The 12,168-nt window shown below is 44.4% G+C and overlaps 1 protein-coding gene across 3 annotated transcripts in view; it reads left to right on the plus strand.

Moving 5' to 3' along the window:
* Positions 1–12,168, plus strand: part of MYO5B (myosin VB) — a 340,033-nt gene that overhangs the window by 290,808 nt on the left and 37,057 nt on the right. For all 3 annotated transcript variants that reach the window (XM_058692140.1, XM_058692142.1, XM_058692141.1), the window contains exons 23-26: positions 6,556–6,640; positions 7,887–8,032; positions 9,366–9,485; positions 11,988–12,128. In XM_058692140.1, the coding sequence (XP_058548123.1) occupies positions 6,556–6,640; positions 7,887–8,032; positions 9,366–9,485; positions 11,988–12,128 (492 nt within the window). The remainder of the gene's footprint in view (positions 1–6,555; positions 6,641–7,886; positions 8,033–9,365; positions 9,486–11,987; positions 12,129–12,168) is intronic.

A 12,168-nucleotide genomic window follows, 5' to 3' on the forward strand; every position in this document is an offset into this window, starting at 1 on the left:
TCGAGCCCCAGGTCAGGTTCTGTGTTGACAGCCTGGAGCCCGTTTCAGATTCTGTCTCCCCCTCTCTCTCTGCCCCTCCCCCACTCATGCTCTGTCTGTCTGTCTCTCTCTCAAAAATAAACATTAGAAAAATTTAATAAATCCCCTCATAGCTGTGGTTCTCAACAAGAGGCCCACAGGAATATTTTACAATGTCTGGAGACATCTTGGTAGTCACAATTAGGGGGGTAGAGTTACCAACATCTGGCGGGTAGAAGCCAGGATGCTGCTCAATGTCTGACAGGACAGCACCCCCACTCCCGCCAACAATGACAAATTATCTAGCCTAACATGTCAACAGTGCTGAGGCTTAGAAACCCTGCTTTACAGAGCTCAGCCATGAACCTTACTGGTTTTCTGCTACACACATGTCCGCCTCTCCCGTTGGGCTGGATGCTGCCTGAGGGCGGCCACCTCTAGTGTTCCTTATTTTTGCCTCTCTGGCTCCTGGCACAGAGAATTCTGTCAGGAAGGGTCTGATGGGTGACTGACAGCTTTGCCCTGTATCATCCCCGGGGATAGAGCTAGGCTTGGTGAGCAGTGGCCTGTGATGACCAAAGGGCACCACTCAGTGTTTTTTCTTCCATTTCTCACCCTCGCCACCAAAGCAGATTTCGGTCTTTGCAGACACACCACATCAACTGTGTTAATTGTAATAGGCAATAACTTGTTGAGAAAGAAGAGTTTGTTATAATTAGTTATATGTATATCTTTAAAAAAATTTTTTTTAATGTTTTTGAGCGAGAGAAACACAGAGTGCAAGCAAGGGAGGGGGAGAGAAAGAGAGGGAGACACAGAGCCCGACGTGGAGCTTGAACTCCTAAAGGGTGAGATCATGACCTGAGCCAAAGTCGGACACTTAACCAACTGAGCCACCCATATATGCATATCCTTTTACCAGCCTTTTCTTGTTTGATATCCTGAGGGGAGACAGAACATGCCCCTTTGCCTGACTCTCCATGGAAGGGTTTCTAATCTGCCTGGTGGGTGAGGGCTCTGCTCAGTACCCAGAGTGGTGTCAGAATGATTCATACTGGTCAGAGCCTCATTCCCACAACTCTGAGCAGTACAGTCACAGTTGAGCTTGAGGTAGAAACCAAGTTTGTCTGAATTGAGAGAATGAAAAGCAGCAATGTCCCGTGGCAGAGAAGGCAGAAGGTACTTTTGAGCCTCATTTTGCAGGACATTGAAAATTCTTTGAAATCAAAAGATATTGGATTGTTTCAACAGACTGTTGACAAAGTACTTGGAGCTTTTGGTAAGCTTCCAAAGGTATTGTGTATCTGCAGTTCTCTGTATGGAGCCAGAGAGGGCAAGCCACCTGCAAATCCATTAGCTCCCTAGAGTAGCAGCGGCATCTGTGAGAGTCGCCACTTTCTGAGCCCCTAGGGAGGACAGGGCCAGGTGACCTTGCTCTAGGACTCCAGCCTTGTAGAAATTCTTTCCTGACTCTTTCCATGCGATGCTGAGGGTGGAAGGAGCCATACTTATCTCTCAGCACCTTAAGCTGAACTTTAATGCTAGGGGGAAGGCAAGGGAGCACTTACTCATAACCAACTGAAATTCAGACGTCAGGAAGGTTCTGCCCTTGAACCAGTCTGATGGGTCCATCAGGGATTTGTCTCCTAGGTAGCAGTCCTGGTAGGTTACCATGTAATCTCAGCTGCCACGCACATGTTGTTGTTGTACCATGGATGTCTTTCTTCACAGGCTGGGAGGAGTCTTCCCCAGCCCAACCCCCACCCCCCTGCAGTAGATCATGAAATGTACCAAAGATGGCTGGAAGTGAGGACTTGAACCAGGGAGCAAGCTCATTCATTGTGTCACCCATTACAGTCTTGCAGGTGTCTCTGGAGGAGTTTATCACTCGGCCCAAATCTGGGAGCCTGTTTCATACTCGTATTTTTATCTTGTACCACATCTAGCACAGGGTACTGTGCTTAGTAGATTGGTTAATTTGTGGAATGATTTTTTAGTAGCTTTATTGAATATAATTCATATACCATAGCTTACTCATTTAAAGTATACAATTTTTTTTTAATATAGTCAGAGTTTTGCAACTATTGCATAGTCTAATTTTGGAATATTTTTATCACCCCCCAAAGAACACTGTATCCATTAATAGTCACACGCCCCCTTCCCCCCTTATTCCCTGTCCCAGCCTTAGGCAACTAATCTGCTTTCTGTCTCCACCGATCTACCCCTTCTGGACATTTCATATAAATGGAATCCTACCATATGCAACTTTTGGACTGGCCTTTTTCATTTAGCATGATGTTTTCAAGATTTATCCATGTTGGAGCATTAATCAGTACTTTATTGCTTTTTATTGTTAAATAGTATTTCATCATATGGATATGCCATATTCATCAGTTCATTGATGGACATTTGAATTGGTTCCACTTTTTAGCCCTTTTGAAGAATTCTCCTACAACCATCTGTGTACAAGTTCTTGTGTGGACATAAGTTTTCATTTCTCTTAGAAACCTAGGAATGGAATTGCTGGTCAAACAAGGGTTAAAATGCAACTTTCAAGGAATTTCCAAAGCTGCTGCATTGGTTTCCATTCCCATCAGCAGTATATGAGAACTATGATTTCTCTGCATCCTCACCAAACACTTATAATTGTCTTTTTTTTTTTTTTTTTTTTTTTTTTTAGTTTAACCATCCTAGTATATGTGAGGTGATAAATCATTGTGGTTTGGCTTGCATTTCCCTAATGACCTTGAACATCTTGTGTGCTTATTGGCCACTTGGAGGTGTCTGCTCAATTTTTTTTCCCATTTTTTGATTGGATTTCTTTTTATTTGTTGAGTTATAAATACTCTATTCAGGGTCCAAGTTCCATATCATATAAATGATTTACAGATATTTATTGTCATACTGTGTGTTCCCTTTTCCTTTTGATAGTATCCTTCTAAACAGAAAAGTTTTTAGTTTGGATGAAGTCCAATTTAAATATTTTTTTCTTTGGCTACTTGTGCTTTCGGTGTTATATTTAAGAAGCCATTGACTAATCCGAATTCAGAGATTTTACTCCTTTGTTCTTTTCCAAGAGTTTTATAGTTTTAACTTTTAAATTTTTTTTTTTTTTCAACGTTTTTTATTTATTTTTGGGACAGAGAGAGACAGAGCATGAACGGGGGAGGGGCAGAGAGAGAGGGAGACACAGAATCGGAAACAGGCTCCAGGCTCCGAGCCATCAGCCCAGAGCCCGACGCGGGGCTCGAACTCACGGACCGCGAGATCGTGACCTGGCTGAAGTCGGACGCTTAACCGACTGTGCCATCCAGGCGCCCCTAGTTTTAACTTTTACATTTAGGTCTTTGATACACTTTATTTTTTGTGTATAGTGTGAGGTAGGAGTTCAATTTTACTTTGTGGAAATACAGTTGTCCGGGCCATTTGTTGAAAAGACTATTCTTTCCTCAATGAATTACAACATGAGGGTTTATTTCTGGATTCTCCATTCTATTCTATTGATCTATGGTCTACCCTGATGCTAGTGTCTCACTGTCTTGATTACCATAATCGTGTGTGAAGTAGTAAGTGTTAAAATTGAGAAGTGTGATTCTTCCAAATAATCTTTCAAGATTATTTTGGCTATTCTGGATCCCTAGATATTCCATGTAAATTTCAGGGTCAGCTTGTCAATTTCTGCAACAAAGCCATCTGGGATCTTGATAATGATTTTGTTGAGTCTATAAATCAATTGGAGGAGGGTTATATCTTAACAACATTAAGTCTTCCGATCTACTAACTTAGGATGTCTTTCCACTTTAGATCTTCTTTAATTTCCTTCAACAATATTTTGTAGCTTTCAGAGTATAAATTTCTACTGCTTTTGTTAAATGTATTCCAGAGTATTTTCTTCTTTCTGAAGCTTTTGTAAATGGAATTGCTTTCTTAATTTTGCTTCTCAGATTGCTTACTGCAGTGTATAGAAATACAATCAAGTTTTGTGTATCGATCTCGTACTCTACGACCTGAACTCATTTATTCTAATACCTTTTAAGTATATTGCCTGGGATTGTCTACATAAAAGATAATGTCTTATGCAGATAAAGATCATTCTACTTCTTCCTTTCCAATCTTGATGATTTTTTTTTCTTTTGTATTTGCCCTGGCTAGAATCTCCAGTACATTGGTGAATAGTTTTGGCAAGAGCAGGCATCCTTGTCTTTGTCCTGACTGTGGACACAAAAGGTATTCAGTTTTCTGCCATAAAGTCTGATGTTGTGGGTTTTTGTAGATGCCCTTTATCAGGTTGAGGAAAGTCCCTCTTATTCCTAGTTTAAGTGTTTTTATCATGAACATTTGGTAACATTTTTGTTAAGGATTTTTGCATTCATATCCTCAAGAGGTAATAGTCTGTGGTTTTCTTGTGATGTCTCTAGTTTTGGTGTTAGGATATTACTGGTCTTGTAAAGGGAACTGAGAAGTGTTCCCTCCTTTTCTGTTTTATGAAATAACCTGTGCAGAATAGGTATTAATTTTTCTTTCAGTTGTTGCTAAGTGATGGAATGATTTTAAAGTATATGCTTCCGCTTGGCGCCTGGGGAAGGTAATGTTGTAGAACCAGCTACATACATTCATCAACAGCTCCATGCCATTCCTGCCGCTTGAACTCCACATACATCATCTCCTTTAATGCTGAGACCAGGCCTGTGGGGTGGGTGTTTGTTTTCCAGAGGGGGACCTGGGCTTTACAGAGCCAGAGATCCGTGGCTGTGGAGCTCCTTGTCTTTGCTTCAGGCCAGATTTGCTGTACTTTGATTGTGATGTGATCGCAGGAGTTTTTTCTGTGCTGACTTGCCAGTGGTTCAGGGAGCCTCCAAGGAAGTGTGGGACTCAAGTCTGGATGCCTGAATCGAGGGCCCCTGGGCACGTGTTCTCCTCCTCTTCCTGTCCAGTTTCCACAGTGCTCACTCACTTGCTTACCTTTGTCAGGAAGACAGGGATGTGACATTGGTGAGGAAAATTACTCAGTGGCCTTCTGCCAGATGAGTCTCCAGGGGTTCCAGAGAGAAGCATGCAGAGGTGGATCCATTGTGCTCCAGCTCCCATGTTACGACAGACCCCTTTCCTATACTCTTCTAGAACAACTAGTGATTTCTGATTGTCTTAGAATATGTATGAATTGTTACATTTTTAAATCTATACAAATATTTGCTCCAATACTAAATAGCCAAAACTTCCTTTTTTTAAAAAGCTCGCCATACAGGGGCACCTGGGTGGCTCAGTCGGTTGAGCATCCAACTTCAGCTCAGGTCATGATCTCACAGTTCGTGGGTTCGAGCCCCACGTTGGGCTCTATGCTTGACAGCTCAGAGCCTGGAGCCTGCTTTGGATTCTGTATCTCGGTCTCTCTCTCTGCCCCTCCCCCACTTGCAGTCTGTCTCTCTCTCAAAAAATAAACATTAGGGGCGCCTGGGTGGCGCAGTCGGTTAAGCGTCCGACTTCAGCCAGGTCACGATCTCGCAGTCCGTGAGTTCGAGCCCCGCGTCAGGCTCTGGGCCGATGGCTCGGAGCCTGGAGCCTGTTTCCGATTCTGTGTCTCCCTCTCTCTCTGCCCCTCCCCCGTTCATGCTCTGTCTCTCTCTGTCCCAAAAATAAATAAAAAACGTTGAAAAAAAAAATTAAAAAAAAAAAAAAATAATAAACATTAAAAAGAATTTTAATTTTTTTTATGTTTTTATTTTATTTTTGAGAGAGATACAGAGTGTGAGCAGGGGAGCGGCAGAGAGAGGGAGATACAGAATCCACAGCAGGCTCCAGGCTCTGAGCTGTTGGCACAAAGCCGGATGCAATGCTCGATCTCATGAGCTGTGAGATAATGACCTGAGCCAAAGTCAGACACTTAACCGACTGAGCCACCCAGGCACTCCTTAAAAAAAATTTTTTTAAAGCTTGCCATATGCTGTTTGTATTCTTCCTCTGAACAGAGCAGGATTTTTCTTTAATTAGTCTTTTCTTTTTGTGCCATTTTCAGTAGCATTCACTTCATGTTTTCTTTGTGGTGGGGGCGGTGGGTATCATCAGAAGCTAAACACTAGAGTTCTCTTTCCTTCCGCAACACCTGTGCTGCTCCACTGAGACCGGCAAGGGCAAGTAGGATGAAGAGCAGAGATAATTCTTCATTGTGAGCCTTGGGCTCTCCTGCCACTCAGATTCGAGAGCTCAAAATTTACCAAGACAAGCAACCAAACACGAAGTGAAAGCCTATTATCGTTGTCCATTCCTGCACACGGCCTGTGAGCATGTGCAGACTTCTCATGAGACTTCCGTGGGCGCTAGAAGGCCGGACAGAGTGGTGAGCTCATCTGTCTTCTTTTAATGGGACTTTTCTTTCAGTGCAACAATTTTTCCCTCAAAATGAAAGCAGTCTTGACTGACTTGATTCTCTTAAAAGGAGGATGCAGACATAACCAGCTGAACTTCAAACCCCACAAAAGGAGCCTCTCCTTTCCCCAGCCTCAAAGGGCAAACATTTTCCCCTCTTGCTCTCCCTTTCAGCGTGTTGCAGACCTGGAGGAAGAAAATGCTCTCTTAAAAGATGAGAAAGAACAGCTTAACAACCAAATCCTGTGCCAAGTGAAAGGTAAGTACCAAAGCACTTGATTTTTCATTTTGGAGTTTAACTTCTTTTCCATACTGATTTCTGCCCCCAAAGCCTCCTAGCAAGAACACAGCCAAGATGGTTCAGGGGGAAAGGGCTTTTAATAAATGAAAAAGAAGCAGGAGGGTGGGGGAGGCACCTTTAAGACTGCCGTGACTCCTGGTTTTGAGTTTAATGCACATAATGGACAATGTAGTGGACAGGATTTGGAGTTCAGGGGACTTGTACTCGAAGAATAATTACCATATGCTACTGCCTGGCCTTGAGCAACTCCCTTAATGACTGTAGTCTTCAGTTTCTTCATCTGCAAAATGGGCATAAAAGTATAGCTCTCTGAAGCATAAAGCATTTAGCATGGTGCTTGATACCTAATGAGCACCTAGGAGCTGTCATTATTGCTGATTTTAAATTTATCTTTAGTGTCCATAAGACCTGTTGTGGTTTCTTCTGCCCAGTGGGTCATCTGCTAATGTTTGCTGAAGAGAAGGTCCTGGGTCAGATCCCACCGACCCTTGTGCCACCATCAACCCCCATGGGCTGCCTGACCAAGGAGGAGCAGTGGGTGTCCACAGATCCCAGTCCTTGCCCAGCTCAGTGGGTTCCTTAAGCAAATCACTCACCTTTTCCTCTTAGGTCTCTCCCCCATGCCACGAGAGGATTGAACCATCTAAGGACATTATTTCACCCAGCATGAAATCTCATTGAAAACTTAAACTTCATTTCCCTATAAATATTGCTTCTTTCTGCTGATATGAATAATAAGTTTTGGTGGGGGGGGGAGAGCCCATCCATGTGATCTGTTTACCTTCCCTCCTTCCCCCAACCTGACATCTGGCCTTATCTCCTTCAATCTCCCTACAGTTCCAGAACCCGAAAGATCAGGAATGGGGACAAAACTGGGGAACAAAACCTGGGTTCTTCCAGGGATCTTGCCAGCAGCTGCTGTGACCGTTGTCACAGGAGAGAAGCTGGTGCATTAAGCAAGGGAATGTCCTGTCCGCTGCCTGCTTCTCCCCCTCTTCTCTGAAGACTTAAGCTGCCCTGACAAGCTTCCCTTTGCTCTGCAGTGGGTGAAGTTGCTGCTGAATAAACTCATCAGGTGGTGGTGGTGGGTGCTTGTCATGGGTGGCCTTGCAAAGAGAGATTAATCACAAAGCATGAGTCAAGACTCATGCAAGGGGAATCCATTCAGAAAGCAAAACTGCAGTTTTGTGTGCCTGCTTTCCAGACGAATCTGCCCAAAACTCTGCCAAGGAAAATCTGATGAAGAGGGAGCTGGAGGAGGAGCGCTCCCGGTACCAGAACCTCGTGAAGGAATATTCACGGTTGGAGCAGAGATACGACAACCTTCGGGATGAGATGACCATCATCAAGGCAAGGAGGGCAGTTCTGGCACCAGCCCCACCTCTGGCTTCCTCACCCCCGTTCATGCACATCTCCAGCCACTGCACTGCCATCCAACACGGTCGTGCTCAGTAAATCTGTGCCTTTCTGGCACAGATCGGGTCCTTTCTGGCGGCTGTTCTTGCCGTGCCTGCCAGTGGTTATCACATAAGGAAGTAGTGGGGCCAGGAGATCCTTCCCAGGGACGGCTCCTTTTTCCAACTTTGGGGTCTTCTAAAGATCTCAGGAGTTTAAGGAAAATCCCACCATGGTGCGTATTGTCAGTCGTGTTACCTGCCCCAGAAACGTCCCTACACTGAAACACTAGCAGCGTGGGGGAGTTCAGATCTCTGCATTGCTGGTGCGTGCTGCAGAGAAACCCACAGCGTCTGATCATTTCCCCTAATCTTTATACATAGAAACATCCTATTTCAGGATTTATCGTTCCTTTTTACCCCACATAAACATTCCCTCCAGAAATGCATATTCAAACAAGATTGATAAGTTAATTGCATAGGAACCAGGAAGATAAGCTGAAGAGGAACATATGTAAATACAGAATTTTCTGGCCAGTTTTTATTCTCAAAGCCAAATCATATGCAAGAAAAAGAAAAGTATTTTTACATGAACAACCTAAGTATAAATGGTAACCTCTATTTCTTTTTTCAAAATGTTTTAAGTTTGGTTTTTTAGAGAATGTGCATGAGTGGGGGAGGGGCAGAGAGAGAATTCCAAGCAGGCTCCACACTGTCAGTGCAGAGCCTGACACTGAGCTCTATCTCACAAATCATGAGACCGTGACCTGAGCCAAGATCAAGAGTTGGACACTTAACCGACCGAGCCCCCCCCGGTAACCTCTATTTCTAATGTGCTTACTATTTTCATAAAATTGGAGCGCAAGTTGAAGGGCCCTCTAAGCGGCCCTTAGAAGCAGGCTTGCTACATTCTTTTCAAGTGGGGGCCTAATGACAGGATGGCCTTTGTGTACTATCAAGGCAAGACCAGGAAGATAAGACTTGTTTGCTCAGGACTTTGTGGAAAAATCGGCTGAGGTGTTAGGGACTCAGATCTCATTAGGAGAGAGGGAATTTGGTCTGGCTATGGAGGTCCCTCCTCATCGTCATTTTGTTAGCTAGACAGATGACTATAAGAACTGTAGATGAAGTTTTCATGGGAACAGCTCCATTTAGCTATCATTCCAAGACCTGTTCTTGTTGACAAATGAGGCCAGAGTCCAACTCTAAGATCTACTGGCCTTTGAAAAAGAAATAGTTCTCATGAGCATTCATTTGTTAGGAGTACTCACATTTTTCTCCTTCAACAGCAAACCCCAGGGCACAGGCGGAACCCATCAAACCAGAGCAGTTTAGAATCTGACTCTAATTACCCCTCCATCTCCACATCTGAGGTCGGAGACACAGAGGATGCCCTCCAACAGGTGGAGGTGAGTAAGACAGGCTCATGGCTGCTGTCTGTGCTCCAGAGGGAGTGGAGCTGCTTTGGGTTTACCAACTGTGTAGAGGTGTACTCTTCTGGCTGATGGTGACCAGAGTGTCCACAGGCTTCTTTCTGACCAGGGGATCACTTGGCCTGCTGGGAACTTACAGATCCTGGAGTTAATATTTACTGTGCAAAGAGATAGATTACTGTTCACCTTACCCACTATCCAGAAAGAAAGGAAGAAGGTAAATCCCTGATCCTTCCTCTTATAAAACTGAGAGCCTATTGCAGAGAGGTAAATGCCTGGCTTAAGAAGGAACAGCTTAGGTGAGGATGTGGAGAAACGGGAACCCTCTTGCACTGTTGGTGGCAATGCAAACTGGTGCAGCCGCTCTGGAAAACAGTGTGGAGGTTCCTCAAAAAATTAAAAATAGATCTACCCTATGACCCAGAAATAGCACTGCTAGAAATTTACCCAAGGGATACAGGAGTGCTGATGCATAGGGGTACATGTACCCGAATGTTTATAGCAGTGCTTTCAGCAATAGCCAAAATATAGAAAGATCCTAAATGTCCATCAACTGATGAATGGATGAAGATGTGGTTTATATACACAATGGAATACTACGTGGCAATGAGAATGAAATCTTGCCATTTGCAGCAATGTGAATCGAACTGGAGGGTGTTATGCTAAGTGAAATAAGTCAGAGAAAGATATCCTATGTTTTCACTCATATGTGGATCTTGAGAGACTTAACAGAAGATCATGGCGGAAAGGAAATGGAAAAAATAGTTACAGAGAGGGAGGCAAACCATAAGACACTGTTAAATACAGAGAACAAATCGAGGATTGATGGGGGGTGGGGGAGAGGGGAAAGTGGGTGATGGGCATTGAGGAGGGTACTTGATGGGATGAGCACTGGGTGTTGTATGGAAGCCAATTTGACTATAAATTATATTGAAAAAATGCAACATCAGAGAAAAGAACAGCTTAGTCATTAAAATGGAAATAATTTATCATCCCCATTTAGTATAACACATATAAAATAGCCGTAAATATGCAAGAAAAATTTTTTTCCTGACTTAGAAGCTGGGTAAAACTCAGAGAACAATTGTTTGGAATATTTGGAACCACAGATATTTGCCGAGTGACTATATCTTTGTCAGTAATAGTCCCAGAGTTTCTGAATACTGTACCACACAGTGGACTTTGTAACCTGTGTGTAATTTTCCCAAAGGTAGACACAAGTTTTCCTCCGGCATCTGAAAAGAAGAGAATCACAAGTACATAAAACCTTAAGCACGTGAAAGACAAACCTGGAAGAGAGGCAGTTGTAAATACAAACGTGCTTTGAGCACATCTTTGTGCAGGGTGCTGCAGGTGAAGTAGTGGTCACCAAGCCAGGGACGGTCCCTGCCCTCACAGAGCTTGTCTGGTGGAAAGTCGGCAGTAATCAGGTGACGGGAGAAGTTTGTAATAGAACCTCAAGTGTTCGGTGCTAGAAAGAAAAAGTATAAGAGACCGCGAGTGACAGGGTAAAGGTGGCAAACGATAGAAAAAGAGGTCCTTGGGATGGGAACGTGTTCTCTCGTACAGTTCAGTGTGGTCTGCTGCTCGCCGTAAGCACTTAGCTCACGTTAGCTTGAGAGAGGCCATTGCTGTCACCACTGCAGTGTCCGAAGTCTGGATCCTGGAGGCTTCAGTCGTTTAAACTCCAGACATGCCACCAGGCATATATGTGGCCATTTCTGTGCAGACGTAACCACCTCCATCAGCAGATTGACCTTCTTCAAGGAAATTGAGGCTGGTTCTTGGGACCAGCCAGGACAGCTAGTACAGCGCTGGCTAAGCGCAACGTGCTCGTGAAATGCTATACATGTACTTTAAAGATCCACATAGATAAGCTCGTGCAGATACACCTGTTTGTACATGCGCACCCACACACAACAGAACCCCAGAGGGCAAACCCAGGCATGAATCCAAAGGGAGAAAATCTGGGAAATCGATGCTCTCGGGTCTATGGAATAAACAGGTTGCATGGCAGGGAAGTCTTGGTTCTGTTTCAAGGTACAATCAAGTGGTGTTTGACAACACATTTGCAGTGATTAGTAACCACATCGATTCTTCCATCAGGAAGTGTCGAGCCTGAGTTTGACAATTTCTCTGGTATGAGACCATTTCCATCAGTGAACTCTTTTAACTTCCAAATAAAATGGCTGTGTCTTTACTCTTGGAATGTATGAGTGGTTATCTTAAGTGGCTCTCACAGGAATATAAATGGGCCAGACTCAGATGTCATCTAGACAGAAAATGAGCCTGGAGTGCCAACTTCACTCTGAGAACTGATGGTTGGTTGGCATTGGCTCTGCGTCTGGGGCGCAGGTTGATGTTTGCACAGAGAGAGAGGACAGGCAGCTGATAGAGGCAGGCTGGGAGGTGCCGTATGTCCCCTGAGGCAGCTATGCTATTGAAACCTCCTTCCCGGCTCCCTGTGTTCCCCTGAAGGACATCGGCCTGGAAAAGGCAGCCATGGACATGACCGTCTTCCTGAAACTGCAGAAGAGAGTGCGCGAGCTGGAGCAGGAGAGGAAGAAACTGCAGGTGCAGCTGGAGAAGAGGGAGCAGCAGGACAGCCGGAAGGTCCAGGTGCGTGCTGGGGCTGCAGGCCTGCAGAGCGGCCCCAAGG

This window comes from Neofelis nebulosa, chromosome 11, assembly GCF_028018385.1.
Source record: "Neofelis nebulosa isolate mNeoNeb1 chromosome 11, mNeoNeb1.pri, whole genome shotgun sequence".
NCBI classification, from domain to species: domain Eukaryota; kingdom Metazoa; phylum Chordata; class Mammalia; order Carnivora; family Felidae; genus Neofelis; species Neofelis nebulosa.